This window comes from Mastigoproctus giganteus, chromosome 11 (assembly GCF_048544385.1).
Source record: "Mastigoproctus giganteus isolate SK-2022 chromosome 11, ASM4854438v1, whole genome shotgun sequence".
Taxonomy (NCBI): domain Eukaryota; kingdom Metazoa; phylum Arthropoda; class Arachnida; order Uropygi; family Thelyphonidae; genus Mastigoproctus; species Mastigoproctus giganteus.
The window spans coordinates 130,774,542-130,792,410 of NC_143585.1; the positions used below are offsets into that span (position 1 = coordinate 130,774,542).

At 34.0% G+C, this 17,869-nt stretch overlaps 1 protein-coding gene across 1 annotated transcript in view; it reads right to left on the reverse strand.

The window, feature by feature from the left end:
• Brr2 (U5 small nuclear ribonucleoprotein l(3)72Ab) overlaps positions 1–17,869 on the reverse strand; it is a 570,943-nt gene that overhangs the window by 377,351 nt on the left and 175,723 nt on the right. Inside the window, exons 14-15 of the mRNA XM_090384330.1 lie at positions 12,739–12,894; positions 7,441–7,611 (exon numbers count right to left, since the gene is read on the reverse strand). Coding sequence (XP_090240456.1) covers positions 7,441–7,611; positions 12,739–12,894 — 327 coding nt within the window. The remainder of the gene's footprint in view (positions 1–7,440; positions 7,612–12,738; positions 12,895–17,869) is intronic.

Here is a 17,869-nt window from a genome sequence, read left to right on the forward strand (position 1 = left end):
AGATCGTCAATTGCTTTTTCTTTGCCCTCATGGGTAGCACAGTTGGTAGAATCGCCCTCCTCCTCACACCAGGTGGAAAAGCCCTGAGTTTGAATGCCGTCCATGATGGCAGGAATTTTTATGGACTCTTTCACAATGTGGCTCAATTAGTCAGTCTCAGGTGAGGGTAGCATGGTTTCTACTGCTGGAAACTTGGGTTTTTTGTCCAGCAAACACCTCAGAACACAAGCAATTTATATACAATATACACGGAGCAATATGGTCTTAGTTGCTGATGCTGCTAAAACCTAATTACAATAACAATAGCTTTTTTCTTCAATCGAAGGAAACTCCTTTCTCATTATCAATGAGAATTCAGATAACCTGAATTCTTCAAATTGTACTTGAAGGGTGTGATCATTTCTTAAATCTAACAGCTTTTCTTTTTCTTTCATTGATAAATGCAATTCTTCTAGGGATAATGGAATGGATTTCAAATCCAATCAAATATTTTTACGTTGAGTATTTCAAAATAGTGATGAAGTTCTTCCTCAAGCAAACACAAATGTTGATCCACTAATCTGAATTCTTCTTTAGAATTTAAATTATAACACCAATTAAACATCATTAGTGATCAATTTTAACCCCTAATTTTTCCAAATTTTAATTTTTTCTTTGAATTCTTAAACTTTGTCCATACACGTTAGTATGTTTTCATGTGATCCTTGCAATTTTCAATTTAGCTCATTCAGGTCCTCAAAAATATCAGTTAAGTAAACTAGATTTTGGAGTCAATAACTATCCATCATTAAATTTGCAAAGTAAGGATTATTCACAAAAACATTTAACTCTTCCTTTGTACAGCCAATGTACTTCAGTATGAAATAGCAGAGAGTGGTATTCCAATCCCATTTCTTCACACAAAGCTAAAAACAGAAGTGACTTTAATGGCTTGGATTTTATTAAATTTGCCATCTTGATTACATCATGTAATGTGGAATTCAGATCCACAGGCAAACCTTTAGATATGAGAGCTTCTCTATGAATAAAGCAATGCATTAGCTGAATCCCCGTGTTTTCAGAACAAACTCTTGAGGTAAAACCTTTAACTCTTCCGGTCATTGCAGCTGCCCTATCAGTACACAAGCTTAAGCAATCTTTCCATGATCTTATTTGTCTCAAAGTATTCATTTATAACTTTGAATATTTCACCCCTGGTATGGGTATATATAATAATGTTCTTTCAGGCATCTCTCTTCAATGATTCTAACTAGTGTTATTAATTGAGCACAGTAACATTTGTAGATTCATCAATCTGCTATGACAATTTTTTATATTCAATAATTCTCTGAATTAATTTTGTTTCTATGTTATCTGATATATATTCAATGCATCTACTAATAGTGTTATTCGAAAGTGGCACCTTTTCAATTAATTTTGCCCCAAGAATTGAAATTGGGTTAACAATTGAAATTCTGCATTGAAATTGTTTCAACAATTTCAATGCAGAATTTCAATTGTTAACCCAATTTCAATTCTTGGGGCAAAAATTCTGCATTGAAATTGTGTTAACAATTTCAATGCAGAATTTCAATTGTTAATCCAAGATTTTCAATCCAGAATTTCAATTGTTAATCCAAGATTGTCAATCCAGAATTTCAATTGTTAATATTTTACCAGCTTGCATTGAAATTGTTAACACAATTTCAATACAAGCTGGTAAAATAAGTGATTCTGCAATTGAATAGGGCATTTTGGATTTGGCTACCCACTGGGTGACCTTATAGCTAGCCTCTTCAACTCAATTTAATATTGTTAAATTGAATTTATTAAAGAACTATTTTGTGTTTGAAGACGCTTAAAAAAAATTCAAATCTTTTTCTGCACTTGATGAACGCCTCATGATAAGATGCTGGCGTAGTATACGTCATGCCATTGCTTCATTTGTTAACTCTTCTAGGCAAATAAGACATTTGGGTCGAGGAAGAGAAAAATTATCGGAGCATACACACGCATATTTGATATATTCAAACTGTAACAGGGTGCTTAATAATTTTGTAACAACTGAGAGCAAAGTGGAGGAGAAATTGTTGAAGTTAAACATAAGAAAGGCACCTGGGGTTGATGGAATCTATCCAGTTATATTAAAGGAGGCAGCAAAGGAACTAAGCAAACCCTTAGTCATAATTATGAGAACATTCTTCAACTCAGGGGAAGACCCCGCGGACTGAATATGACCCAGATGACCCAGATTCACAAAGAAGGATCTAAGGGCGACACGAGTCAGTTTTTAGTTTAACTTCTGTTCCGGGTAAAATAATGGAGTCACTACTTAAAGATGCATTGCAGGATCATCTAGACAAGACTGCAGCAATAATTCAGACACAGCGTGGGTTTATTAAGGGAAAGTCTTGTCTGACAAATTTGATTGGATATTATGATGTGGTTACAAAGGAACTGGATGCAAAAAATAATTTTGATATCATATACTTGGATTTCAGGAAAGCTTTTGACACTGTTGTGTATTGTATGGAAGACTACTGTACAAATTTGAGCAGAATGGTATTAAGGGTAAGTTGCTACAATGGATAAAAGGATGGTTGAGTGGGGAAGACAGAGTGTGGTAATCAATGGGCACTGCTCTTCGTGGACTAATGTTATTAGCAGAGTCCCACCGGGTTCGGTGTTGGGTCCACTGTTGTTTTGTATATTTATCAATGATATTGATGAAGGTATATCGGGCTTGGTGTCGAAGTTTGCAGATGATAGAAAGGTTGGCAGGGTTAATGACAGTAATGGCAGTGTGCTACTGAAACAGGATCTAGAAAATTTGGGAAGATGGGCTGAGAAGTTGCAACTGAAGTTTAACATTGACAAATGCAAAGTACTACATATAGGTAGGAGTAACCCCAGAGGAACGTACCAACTGTGTGGTACTACACTTAAGGTGGTAGAAAATGAAAAAGACCTGGGAGTAATTGTGCAGTCAGATATGAAGTTTTCTGAGCAATGCAGACAGGCTGCCAGGGAAGGTAATGGGGTTTTGTCAATGATATATAGGAATTTTGCTAGCAGGGAGAAGGAGGTGATTGTCCCTCTGTATAAGGCAATGGTCAGGCAATACCTTGAGTACTGCGTACAGGTCTAGAGGCCTCATTTTAGGAAGGATGTGGATTTGCTTGAGCATGTACAGAGAAGGGCCACAAGACTGATGAGGGGAATGAAGGGATCCTCTTTACAAGAGAGGCTTAAGTTCTGCAAATTGCAGCAGCTGGAGACTAGGCACCTGCGAGGTGATCTGATTGAGATGTAGAAGGCCTTGAATGGATTGAGCATGCTGAATTCTGATGGGATTCTTCTACTTGTTCAGATTACGAACCTCAGGGGACATAAATTCAAATTGAGGAAAGACAGTTGTAGAATAGATGTGTGGAAAATTGCCTTTAGCCAGCGGGTGGGTAATTGCTGGAACAAACGTTTGGATGGAATGGTTGTGTGAAATTGTTTTTTTTTTTTGGACGATGCTACATAAGCTCATACACTTGCTTTCTTGCATCACATGCCTCTATTACTACTACTACTACTACTATATATATATTTTTTGACTACTTTTTTGTCTCGTGAATCTGATGCCTTTCTATCTGTCTTCAAAAAAATATTTTCCATTATAGGCAGAAAATAAATATCTACAAAATTAAATTTGTTTAAATATAAGTGCTTAATGAAGCAATTCAATAAAAATGTTTTTAGATATAAACACTGATTTATATTTCTAAAATTAAGCAATAACTTAGTACACGTATATCTTTTCAATAAAAAAATGTGAAAGCTGGTCCAAAATAATACTAAGAAAACAACAGACAAAACAAATTGCAACAAAAATAAGTAAAATTTAATTTTTTCGCGTTTAAATAACAATACCCGAATTGATTTTCATATAAAAAATGGATTTTTATCAAGGATAAGAGAAAAAACATTATCATATAAAGTGTTCCGCTGATTATTTCTAAATTATTGAAATTTTTCTTGCATAAGATATGATTTAAATCATTTTTTGCCATGCATTAAAAAGATATTTTTCAAATTTAAGTTAAAAAAAAAAAGAAAGAAAATGTGACTTTTATACCTAGCGGAAATCACATTCAGCTATATTCAGTTGGTGATGCCACAATTCATTCTAATTAGATTCATATCTTTTCATATACAGGCATACCTCGAATAACGAATAGGATGCGTTCCACAAAATTACTTCGCTAACCGAAACTTCGTTTTCAGAGGTAAAAATACTATGGCCAAAATAGGGATACGTTCCTACGTAAAGAAAATGAAAAGCTTTTTTTCGAACAAAGAAAAGTTTTATTAAATAAACAGTCAACTTACATACAAAGTGAAATCACATTTTAAAATATGAGTCTAAAGTTGATTGTTTATGCTCTTTTTCTCTTTCATTTAACATTTGCCTATACGGAGTTATTGCATTTAACACTGATCGCTTAACAATAACACTTCTTCCTAAATCAGGATCATTTTCACTAAAAACATTTAAAACGTTTTCAATGTCATTTAAGCACCTTTTTAAATCTTTGGTTGTTAACACTTTTTCGGCAGGAACTTCTTTAACTTCGTCTTCATTATCTTTGTCTTCGTTGCTAACAAGGTTTTCTAAATCTTCCACTGAAAAACGATCATTTTCTGCATTCAATAAATTTCTAATTCTTCTTTCAAATATCCCCTTCATCGACATTTTCGAAACCTATTGATTGAACCATCTGGATAACTTCATTTCTAATTTCTTGGATGTTAATTTCTTCTTCTAGTACAACTTCTGGCCATATTTTGCGCCAAACTCCATTTAAGCATTTCTTAGTCACTTCTTTCCAAGAACTATCAATGTTTTCAATTGCGTTTTTAATGGTGTAGTTTTTCAAAAAGTTTTAACTGTCATTTCCTCTTTATCCTCTAGATCAGTTACACTGCTTAATGTTCGACGCAGATAATAAGCTTTAAATGATGCTATTACTCCCTGATCCAATGGTTGAATCAGGGAAGTTGTGTTTGCTGGAAGAAACACAACTTTGACAGGAATGCATGTGTCCAACGTGTTAAGATCAGTAGGATGTCCCGGAGCATTGTCTAACAACAAAAGAACTTTTTCTTCAAAGTTGTTTTTTTTTTGACAATACCGTTTTACTTCAGGACAAAAGTGGTTAACAAACCAATCAGTAAATAACTCCTTGGTAACCCACGCTTTTCTATTTGCTTTCCATATTACAGCTAAATTCATTTTTATGTTACCTTTTAACGCCCTCAGATTTTCTGAATGGTAAACTAATAACAATTTTAATTTATAATCGCATTTGATCCAAAGAGTAACGTTAAACGGTCTTTGGCTGCTTTGAACCCAGCAGCTGATTTTTCTTCAATAGAAATGAAGCTTTTTGTTGGTAGCCGTTTCCAGAACAAACCGCTTTCGTCAACATTGAACACCAAATTTGGAAAATTTTTAAGTTCAATTATTTCCTTTAGTTTTTCTGGAAACTTATTTGCAGCTTCTGTTAATTTTACACTATGAATCCTGGCCCGTTTTTTAAATTTCTCGAACCAACCACGAGAAGCCCCAAAGGTTTCCGTAATTTCTTCAGTTTGTTTAGATTTCAGGTGATTAAACTGGAATATTTTTTAATGTTAAATGGGGCTTGAAATTGCCGACTTCGTTATCAGAGGTAACGTTAACCGAGGTATGCCTGTAATAAAATTATAAACCAATAAAATTTTCTAAAATTAAATCTTTTGCAGCACACCGGTTGGGAAGGTCTATTCTAGGCATCTCAGATCACAACTTGTGATGGTCTCTTCTCCAATGGAGCCTTTCTTACATGGCCATTCTCAACCTCATGTTGGTTGACATTACAAGAATGCAAAATGGGATGATCTGTTTTTTGTAATTGGGTATCTAGTTTTCTCTCTGACTGCACACTGCGGGTGTTGGTTGATGGAAATAGCTGGTATTTCCCAAGGTTCAATTTTCTCCCACTCTTTTCCTCTTGTATATTAATGACCACCTTCCATTGACCAGAAATCCCATCCATCCATAGTTTTGCTAATGATAGCACATTGCATTCCAACTTGCAGTTTGAGAAGCCTTGCCCTGCACAAACAGCTTCAACTTCTCGAATATCCACTACTAATTCCTTAAATTCTGATCTCCAAGTAATTCTCCAGTGGGGCAAAGATAACTTAGTTGCTTTCAATCCTTCTAAAATCCAGTCCTGTCTTATATCTCGCAAAAGGAATTCTTCTACTCCTATCATTATCTTCGACGACGGAATGATTTCTAGGCAAGATTTCTTGCATCATTTCAAATCTAACAGCCACCTAACAGGAAGTGACATAATCTGCATCATTTAAAATGTAACTGGTCAGCTTTCTTTGTTACCAATCAATTGCATCACTTCTGTTGCAAGAAAATTCTGTTTTACCAATTAATTGCATCATTTCTGTTACAAGAAAATTTCGTTACCAATCAATTGCATCATTTCTGTTACAAGAAAATTTCATTACCAATCAAATTGTGTCATTTCCGTTACAAGAAAATTTTGTTACCGATCGATTTTACTCTAGTGCTGCGATAGATGTTTTCACATCAAAATTGTGTTTACTCTTTCGCTCCCAGCATTACTTTTCTTCCAAACAGCTGTTTACTATGTACAAATCACAAATCCACTATATCGCGGAATACTGTTCCCACATCCGGGGAAGTACATCCAAAACCTCTCTTAGGTTTCTAAGATTCTATTCAAAAGAGGGCAGTTAGGTTATTTAATGACTCATTTCTAACACAGTCTCTCTGCTCTCTGTCTCATACAAGTTCTGTTTCTGCTGCATGCCTTTTCTACAGATATTTCCATGGGTACTGCTTTTCTGAATTGGTTTCTATAATTCCAGTTCTCTGGTCCAGAGTAGTCCAAACACGTGTGCCACAACCAGTCGACATCCTTTTACTGTCCAGCTTCAAACTCAGAGAACAGACTTTTCTTCTTTCTCATTTATTCCTTCAACTTCTGTTTTCTGGAACAACCTTCCTTCATATTTATTTCCTGAAAACACAGAGGTTCAAGTCTAATGTTAACAAATAGCTTCTTTCAAGTTGTCATCCTTTAACCCATGCACAATACTAAGTACTATAGGTTCTAATACCTCTTATGTTTGGGGTTTTCATAAAAAAAAAAAAATCAGTTCGGACAGGTTATTTTTAAGGTGAATTAACACACTGCAGTGTAGACAATGTGGGGGGAAAAAAGGTAACTACTTTCTGCTATAATAATTAATTATATTTTAAATAACCTGTAATGAAATTTCATACCAAGTATAGCATTAGTAAAAATAATCAAATTACTTTAAAAAACAGTATAAATAGATCAAGTGATGAAAAAAAAAAGAAAGAAAGAAAAGAGTACTTACAAATATCATTAGCCGAACAAGCTGAGTGTAAGTCCTTTCCCCACCTTTTCGTGTAATTATATCCCATTTTTCAGGTGTACAGACAATCACCTGTGTAGCATTAATCTGCTCTCTTGTCAACTGATGATCTCCAGTTAATTCAGAAACTATGATATTATACGAGCATAAGCGCTAAAAGAAAGATAAATAAACAAACTTTCAAATTATAAAATAAGACTAAAAATAAAATTACATATTTTATGATCTTTATATTTAATAGTGATAAAAAACTAATCAATAAGAAATTTAGTAACTATGATAAGGATTTTACCTCTATTTTTGATATGACTCTCCAATGCTATATCTCTTATCTAAATTCTCTAAGCCATTTAACAGAAAAATAAAGGATGGCACAATGTATTAAACTAAAGAATATCAAAGAATTAAGCAAATAAATAAATCCAACTTCTAGAGAGAAATTGTTTTTGAACTTTAAGTTCACAGACATTGCATTAGATTTGGGATATAAATTTTCAAAATCCACAATGATTTTGAAAAATTTTTAAATTGGCATCTAAATAGTTGGGTTATTGGAATGCTTTATAAAAAGCTCTTTTTCCACCTTGTTTCAATAAACTCTAATTTTTGCATTTGAAAAATATGTGGAGTGCAGTGTTATCTAATCTTTTATAAGAATTAAATAAATCCATTTATTTTATCCAACACTGTCCATACAAAGTACATTCAATATTTTTTGCACATTTTCTCAAAAATTGCCATGCATTGAGTAGAGTTGATTTTACTGGCACGAAAACGACTGTGGTTATACTGTGCCAGGAAAACTGCCATGCAACCACATAAAACATGAAGTATTAAGGTACATATTATTTCAAAAGAAAGAGTAATATTACCCATAAAAGCAGAAATGTGTCTGTGTCACAGTTGGAACTGTGCCAACTGTTTTCAATATTAGACACTTGGAGGTTCTCATAGCATAAGTATCAGGCCATAAGTAGGTCCCTCATATAACCTCATGTTCCTATTGTTAAAACAGTAGGAACTTTAAGGATGCAAAAATTGCTGATAATGCTGGCATTGTATATTGATATAATAGTTTCGATTTAGATTATGTTGTATTGCAAATGGGCACTTTCAATAATTATTTAAAAGGATTGATCACTAATGGAACTTTACATAACTGTTTAAAAGTTAATTTATACAGCTGACTAGAAATATGTTGAAGAATACTCCAATACTGTTCATATTTGAGTATTCTTCAGCATATTTCTATGGTTTGTTTATGGATCATTTTCCCTATCAGTATAATTTATTTAAAATCATAAGCTGAGATATCAATTATTTCAAATTTGTTTATTTCAGATTTATAATTATTTCAGATTTATAATTGAGATATCAATTATAAATCCACTGAAGAAAAGAGACTAAAGACTGCTGGCTGCAGAATAGAAGTCCAGAAACTTGGAAATGGATAAGACCTTCAGATAAAGAACAAATGGCTACAGTAAGAGCAAATGAAATTCTTCAGTAAATTGAAGTCAGAGAAGCAACTAACAATGCCAGATGTAGAACTTCAATCTACAATGAAACAAGAAGCTCAACATTCTGAAGAGTTAAATACTGAACAACACAACTGGGGTCCAATGACATTTATATTTTAGTTTTGCAACAATAAGTACTCAGAGACGAAGAGATAGAAATTTCAACAGTTGATGCTACAAAGGCAAATCAAAATTGGAATTCAGACAAGTATTAGTCTGAATTAAATATTACACAACACAACTGTGAAACAATGACAATTATTTTTTAGTTCTGAAAACAAGAAATTTTCTAAAAAGACGACATTGATAGAAAATTCAACAGTTGTACCACTTAAAGACAAATTAAATTTGGAATTCAGACAAGCTTTTGACTAATTAAATAATTAAACAAAACAAATGTGGTCCAATGACAATTATATTTTAGTTTTGAAGCTAAGATATTTTTTAAAAATATCTTAGAAAACATAAAAATATCAAATAAACCATAAAAATATCAAAGAAAACATCAGAGCTCATAATAGCACTATATAATTTGATTCAATGGATTTAAAAAATTTTGATATTAACAGCATAGGACTATAATGTTTTTAAAGTTCATGGTCATGTTAATCAATGAACCATTCATCTTTATCCAAAAGATGGAAATTTATGCAGTTGTATGTGCCTTATAGCATGGAAGCTGCTGATGTGCATCACATATCATCAAATGATCTGTCATAGCATGGATTTACATGCTATTTTTTCCTGCTGTTATATGATGGTTATACCACAGTTGCCAACTTTTGACTTTCAAAAATATTAGGCATTCTAAGTAGAAGGAAAACAGGAAGGTTTTTGGAAAAAGGTTTTTTTAAAGCCTGCACTGCACTAGAAATTAAATTTCACTAATAAAATGCATTTTACATTAAAACACAGCCAGAGGATTGTTTACCGATATAATTTTATTTTGAACATTAGCCTAACATTTCCCTATGTATAGATTTCTGTTTGGATATTCTATTATGATATTTGGACATTTCATTCATCTGATTCAACTTCATTACCTTCAGAAATGTCGAGTTAAAGTTCTGTTCATAACAATGGTCCTGCTGGCTAGACTTGGCTCTTAGGAGCATTTCCAAAGTTTCACCAAAGAGAGAAGACCTGAAGGGAGCTTCTGTTTGTTAATGTATATTAATGACCTTCTATATTAATGACCTTCTTCCATTGACTGGAAATCCTATCCATAGTTTTGCCGATGATAGCACATCACATTCCACTTTCCATTTTGAGAAACCTTGCCCTGCTAACATTTCCCTATGTATAGATTTCTGTTTGGATATTCTATTATGATATTTGGACATTTCATTCATCTGATTCAACTTCATTACCTTCAGAAATGTCGAGTTAAAGTTCTGTTCATAACAATGGTCCTGCTGGCTAGACTTGGCTCTTAGGAGCATTTCCAAAGTTTCACCAAAGAGAGAAGACCTGAAGGGAGCTTCTGTTTGTTAATGTATATTAATGACCTTCTATATTAATGACCTTCTTCCATTGACTGGAAATCCTATCCATAGTTTTGCCGATGATAGCACATCACATTCCACTTTCCATTTTGAGAAACCTTGCCCTGCTCAATCAGCTTCAACTTCTCGAAAATCTGCTACCAATTCCTTAAATGCCGATCTTCAGGTAATTCTCCAGTGGGGCAAAGACAACCTAGTTGATTTCAACCCTTCTAAAATTCAGTCTTGTTTTATATCTCGCAAAAAAGGATTCTTCTGCTCCTATGCTTATCTTTAGTAACACTCTGATTTCTAATCTCTCTTGGCACAAGCACATTACAAATATTGCTTCCTCTGCATCTAAAAAACTTGGTTTTCTCTTTCGCTCTCGCCTTTACTTTTCTTCCAAACAGCTGTTCACTCTGTACAAATCGCAAATCCGCCCTACCATGGAATATTGTTCCCACAGCTGGGGCGGTGCCCCCAAAACCTCTCTCAGGCTTCTAGATTCCATTCAGAAGAGGGTAGTTAGGTTAATTAATGACTCCTCTCTAACAGAGTCTCTCCACTAGACTATGTTTCTGCTGCATGCCTTTTCTACAGATACTTCTATGGGCAATGTTCTTCTGAATTGGCTTCTATAATTCCCGCTCTCTCTTTTAAAGCAGTGCGAACACGTGCCGCCACCAGCCAACATCCATTTACTCTCCACCTTCAAACTCACAGAACCAACTTTTCATTTTCCTCGTTTATTCATTCAACTGCCGTTTTCTGAAACAACCTTCCTTCATACATATTTCCTGAAAATTACAGTCTACAAAAGTCTACAAGTCTAATGTCAATAAATATCGTGTTTCTTCTTCTCAACCTCCAACTGAAGCAGGGTACTAAGTACTATAGGTTCTACCACCTCTCGTGTTTGGGGTTTTCATATATAAAAAAAAAAAAAAAAAAAAAGCATGGAGACCACACCTAAAGAAAGATATTGTGCTTCTTCAAAGGTCTAAAGATGGGTAACTTGCCTGATGAGATCGGCAAATTGGCGTCCATATAATGAAAGACCTCAAATACTGTGGGTTGCAGAGTTTGGAAACTATGCACCTTAGAGGAGACTTGATTAAGGTATTTAAGGCTTTGAGAGGCATAAGTATAGTGAGGATGAATTTTTCAGGGTTATATAATTCTAGATAGTTAGTTAGTTATTTATTTGGTTTTCAGGAGCATTAGCAACTAAGGCCACGTTGCTCCGGGATATGCGGTGGTCATTCCCTGACCTTTCCGCATCCTCCGTGTTTGGTGGTGACGGGCTCGAACCCCGTTCTAATCAAGAAGCGTGTGCTACGCTCTGCTGCTGCTCCTTCCCACTTGACTACGGAGGTGCCAATAATTCTAGAACTAGGGGACATGATTTCAAGTTATGGGGGAGAGATGTTTAGACTGGACTGCATTAAGGTGTCATTCACAGTAGATTTCTGCTAATATAATGGAAAGCAGCTTTCAGTGAACACATTTTTGTCATTTGTGTTGTGTATGGAAAATGAGAAAATTTGAAATTTGTCAATTTTGACTAAAAAAAAAAAAAAACTTTCCCATCATGCTGACTCACCTTATTTAGTTGATCTGGCACCATGTCACTTACCTATTTCCAAAATTAAAACAGGATATGAAAGGAAAACAATCTGGGTCAATTTGAGAAATTTAACTAAACACAATGGAGCTCACAAAAGACTTAAAAAAATATATATTCTGATCAGTGGCAGGCACAATGAAAAAAATATGTGGAACACTATATTGAAAAACATTAACAATGTAAAAACATTTATCATTGAATATAATTAATTTTCTGCAACATTCACTAAATTTTTTTAATCAAACTTGTAGATGGAAAATTATTTAAATCAAGTTTAGAGTCAACAGAATTCCCAATCCTCAATGAGGGGTGATGATATAAGAGGAATAATCTGTAAATTACAAATTCTTCTGGTTGACAGATATTACAGACATCTTAGAATTTCAAGGTGCTCATAATCACTGGCTCTCAGGTGATTGGTAGTGTAATGTATGATGTTAACCTGCACACTTCTGATCATGTTAATGAGTTATATCATCAAATCATAAAGGTGTATAAATAAAGTATGTGTTTTCCTTATAACTTAGTATGTATTGTACTTAATTTATTCAAATAAATTAAAAATTAAATTAAATTCAAATAATGAAGAATAAGTTAATCCATGTGAAGAAATATGCAGTTAATAGTTAATAATAAAATAACTTACCTTACTGAAATTTCCAACCATTTCTTGTACTAGTGATCGCATTGGTGCAACATATATGATTTTGAATTCATCTGCATTTATAGTACCATCAGAATTTATATGCTTCCCAATCTCACGCATCATACAAAGAAGGGCAACGTTTGTTTTTCCTGCACCCTAGTTTAAAATGAATGAAGTCAGAAGTGAATGAAAGCTTTTTATTGATTTTATATTTTCAGAATCAGTAACAGTAATCTAAACAAACTTTTTTTATAACAGGAGGAAAATAGAATTTTTTCTCTGCTCTGTTCAGAAAATAACATCTTATAAACTTATTTTTGTTTTGATTAAATGAATTAGTCTTAGTTAAATCTTTGCTCCCACTTTTCAGATAACTATAAAATTATTAAAAATATCTGTCCAACATGGTGATTGTAAGTGCCATGGCATCCTTGGTAAGGTTAGGTGATGCCTATGAACCAGCAAGATTTTCTTCTCCCCACCACCTCAAATTGTGGTGGGGGGAGAAGAAAATCTAGGGTGTAAATGTCAGAAACTAATAGTTCTGAAATAAGAATTAAATGTTTTAAACATTTAAATTTCTTCTTTTTTTATTTGTACTACTAAAATAACATCCTGTTATTGAAAATAATAAAACTTGAACTGCTTTAAAAAAACTGCCTATAAATTTACCTAAGAAAATTCATTAATTAGTTAACTGATAATCACAATCATTTCATAATTTTCATTTCTCCAAAGTTTAACATTTTAGACTGGAAAACTGGGCATGTTTTGTACATGACTAGCTACAGATGATTACATAAAACAATGTATATTTTCTGTAAAAAAAAGTTAAGTATGTATACGTTTACTTTTTATAAATATACATTTTTTTTGGTTGCTAATCTCTTTTGGTGTCACAAAAATATAATAAAGGCACTCAGCCAACCAGAAAGGTTGGATAGCACTGATTAATTAATACTATACAAATCAATTTTATTGGCAGCTATACTATATTAGTTTGCATTAGCATAGTATTGATATAGTACAGTGGACCCCCGCTTTACAATAATCCGTTCAAGTATCATAATGTGAATCCCACAATACATTGTTTTTTAGTAATTCATTCCAACACCACGGAAGCTGAAATTTTCACTATATAACTAAGCTATTTATCTCTCCAAAAGCTCATTTTTATAATGCAAATTGTACATATTGATTAAAAAAATTGATTAAAACACAACACAAAAAAACACTTCAACTAAAGGACACAAAAAAAAAAAAAAAACATGCGGCCAACACATTTACAAACGCTGCTATTGGCTGAGAGGAAGGACCACGTGGTTCGGTCGGAGACAATCGTAAGTCCATCCCACTGTAAAGTGAAACAAGTAGAGCACTGGTTAACATGGTCACTAGTTAGTGAAATCAGCTGCTTTAATTTCAAAAAAAAAAAAAAAAAAAAAAAACATTTCAAATCATCAAAATGCACTACTCGTTATTATCATATGTTCAGTTATAAAAATCAGTTTTTAACACCTTTGTGATATTCTTTTAAAGTACATTTATGGAGGTCACTACCATAAAACGATAAAAACAATTTGCAGTTCCCGGTTTATTGGGAATTGAAAATTGTAAAGTGTTAGTGCAATCTACTACAAACGGGTAGCAAACTCAATCTTACTGCATTTGCGATAATACCGATAATGGAATTCTGTGGGTTTTTATGTTATTATGGTGAAAATATGTTTCCCATTCCACGAAATGTTCAATCGTATAAAAAAAATAAGTTTTCAGAATCTTCTCTTCATTTGTATTTTTTAAGCTTCACAAACTTGTTACTCCGTATTTCACTTGCATGTAGTGTTAGTTGCTAGTTGATAATACCGATAATTCTGTGGGTTTTTATGTTATTATGGTGAAAATATGTTTCCCATTCCATGAAATGTTCAATCATATAAAAAAAATAAGTTTTCAGAATCTTCTCTTCATTTGTATTTTTTAAGCTTCACAAACTTGTTACTCCATATTTCACTTGCGTGTAGTGTTAGTTGCAATTTGTGCGTGCTGTGTTCTTTGTTACTGATTGATTCTCTTTTGCTGTTTTAAATTTTACACCCTTGCCCCCCCCCCAAAAAAATCTCAGCGAACATGCATTAATTAAGCAATGTATGCAATTGGTAATGTAATAGAGTGTAAGTTTGTGATCTTTACTTTTATTACCTGTGGATAATATTCCTCCTACTTTCGCTTATTAGAATTGCCGTTTAATAGAATTAAAATTCAATTTGTAAACGTGATCACAATGATTACTACATATCGTATAGTGAATAGTATTTTATTATGGAGAAGAGTCCATCCTAAAGTGATCTGATCATACTGTGAACCAATCGTAAAACGGGGGTCCACTGTATACTATATTTTTTATACAGTGGCGGACAAAAAAACTGCATCAACTTAAAAAAAGTAACATTTGTAGCGAAACGCATAAGATATTGTTTGATTACAGTCATTTTGTTTGTCACAAAGCAAAGGTATTGCATCAGACAGTAATTGCAAGGCATTCCATTAGCAGTTTCTATAAATACGCCGTTGGAAGGATATACATGCTCATTAGTATCCTGTTTTACGGAGGTGTAAGCATGACTACATATGTTCAGTATGCACCAAGGAAAAAAAGTGTAGCTGTTGCTCTGTCCCAGGAAGGGCTTTCTATGCATGCTATCACTGATAAATAGGCTGCCACCAGTCAACAGTATCACGGTTGCTGAAATTAAAGCGTAAAACTGGTGATGTGATGAAAAGACCTGGTGATGTGATGAAAAGTCACTCTCTTATGGCCTGAGTCAGGCCATAAGAGAGTGACTATGCCTTCCCAAGATCGATATTTGAAACGGCTATGCCTTCGCAATCGCCATGCTAGTGCTGCTGATCTAAAACTAGACTTTGGATCGTTCGTGCACAAGTGCACGAACTATTCAAAGATGGCTTTCAGAATGTGGTCTGCATGCCTATCAGCCCAAGAAGAAGCCTTTGTTGACCCAAAAAATGAGGAAACAGCAACTTCCTTTGACTAAAATGCATGTTTCATGGACAAAAGAGCAACGGGACACTGTCATCTTTTCTGATGAATTGAAATTCAACCTGCATGGCTCAGTCATACCTCAGAAATGCTGGCATTACAGTGTTGGACTGGCCCAGCAACAGTCCAGATTTGAACCCTACTGAAAATTGCTGGTACATAATGTCGTCTAAAATTGTTCAGAAGAAGCCAACAAGTAAGGTTCAGCTGCAGGGGAGAATTGTAAGGGTGTGGTACCATGAAATTGGGCAACCGTATATCTAGAAGTTGATTAACTTGATGCCAGATCATTGTAAGGCTATAACTGTAGCTCGAGGAGGTACAACAAAATATTGAGGACTTATTTTGCTGATTTACAGTACATAATACTATTATGTTAACTTGTCATTTTAGTTTTACACATAAATGCAATAAAATGTATGTTTTGGTTGTCATGATTGCCATTTGTATGATTTCTCATATTTCCATTAATTACACATTTTACCCTTTCAGAAGATATTTATGGCAATTAGGTATATCAGGTGGAGTCTTTTTATTGGATTTCATTCACAGAGATATATATACCATCTAACAAATGCATTTCGAACATTTCTGCAACCCACAATGCAGCGCAAAACACATTATTTGCAAAATTCACAAGTGATGCAGTTTTTTTGTCCCACCACTGTACTATATTAGATATAGTATAGTACACTATACTATACTAGTTATACTATATTTGGTATACTATACTGATTAGAGGTTGTAGCACCTACTACCTCTAATCAGAAACATGGATCCTTAAACAGGCCTGGAAACATGTTAATTTACCATTTCCCTGTCCAGCTTATGGCTTCTTGAAAAATTTACTGTACCCCTGCCCCAACACTCTGTTTTGCAGTAAGATTTGCTTTATAGTAAAAACAATTGGCAGGAGAATTAGGTCATGATGACAACTGCTATTCATCAGTAAAAGAATTCAATCCAATCTGTCTCAAGAACACATCTTACCTTTAAGTCTGGATAGACAGGCAAAATTTGACCACTACCCATCAAATGTTGCAATAAAGCTAATCAATAACCTTGATCCTGATATAGACCAATGTTCACAAAACAAAGACTAAAGATTCATTTAATAAAAATGTGTTCATGTAAAAATGTGAATTGTGCATTCCGTAAATTTTATAATTAAAAGTAAAATTTGTTATTTTTCCTGATATGCAAAGGCTCTGATCTTTTGTATTGAAATTGCAATTATTAAAGTTATCATTTATTTTTAAATACATTCAACCTGGGTATAAATACAAAAGTTGTATAATGACTTACAAAGTGCCCTTAGCCAGATTTAAATCACAAGGTAAAATTTGAGCAAAGGAAATGTTTAGTTACTTAATTCAAGCACATCAAGCTGCATAACAATGCCAACAAGCCTTATGATGATGACATACATCAAACTAACCACACTCAATATTATGACAATATCACGAAAAATTTAGGAGTGTGTGGACATCTTAAAGGACAGAAAAATAAACTTACAAAGTACTTGGATTGACTGAATCAAGATGGAAAGGAAATGGGTGCAGAGAGTTAAAGGAGGCTATTACCTATATTGGTCTGGGAGCAATGTAGCAGAGGAAGGGTGCAGCCATCATTACAGATCACAGGATTAAGGAAAGGATACTGGAGGTGAATAATATCAGCGACAGACTCATGTCAATTAAACTGCAAACGAATGACAGCGAAACACGGCAGATAGTACAATGCTATGCACTGCAAACCGGTTGCGAAGAAATGGTGAAGCTGGAGCTTGAAGAGAACATCACAAGAGGAGATATAGTCATCACAGGTGACCTGAATGCAAAAGTTGGGGCGGAGAGACAAGGACTAGAATATTTTATGAGTCCACATGGTTGGGGACCTAGGAATGATGATGGTAACATGCTGTTGGATTTCTGTTTACAGAACAGCTTGGTCACAGGAAACACCTGGTTCAAGAAGAGAAAGAGTCAAAAAGGGACAAGATATGGTTGGGATGATCAACAGGAATCCCCCCTTGACTATATACTTGTGGATAAGGAGTGACACAGGAGA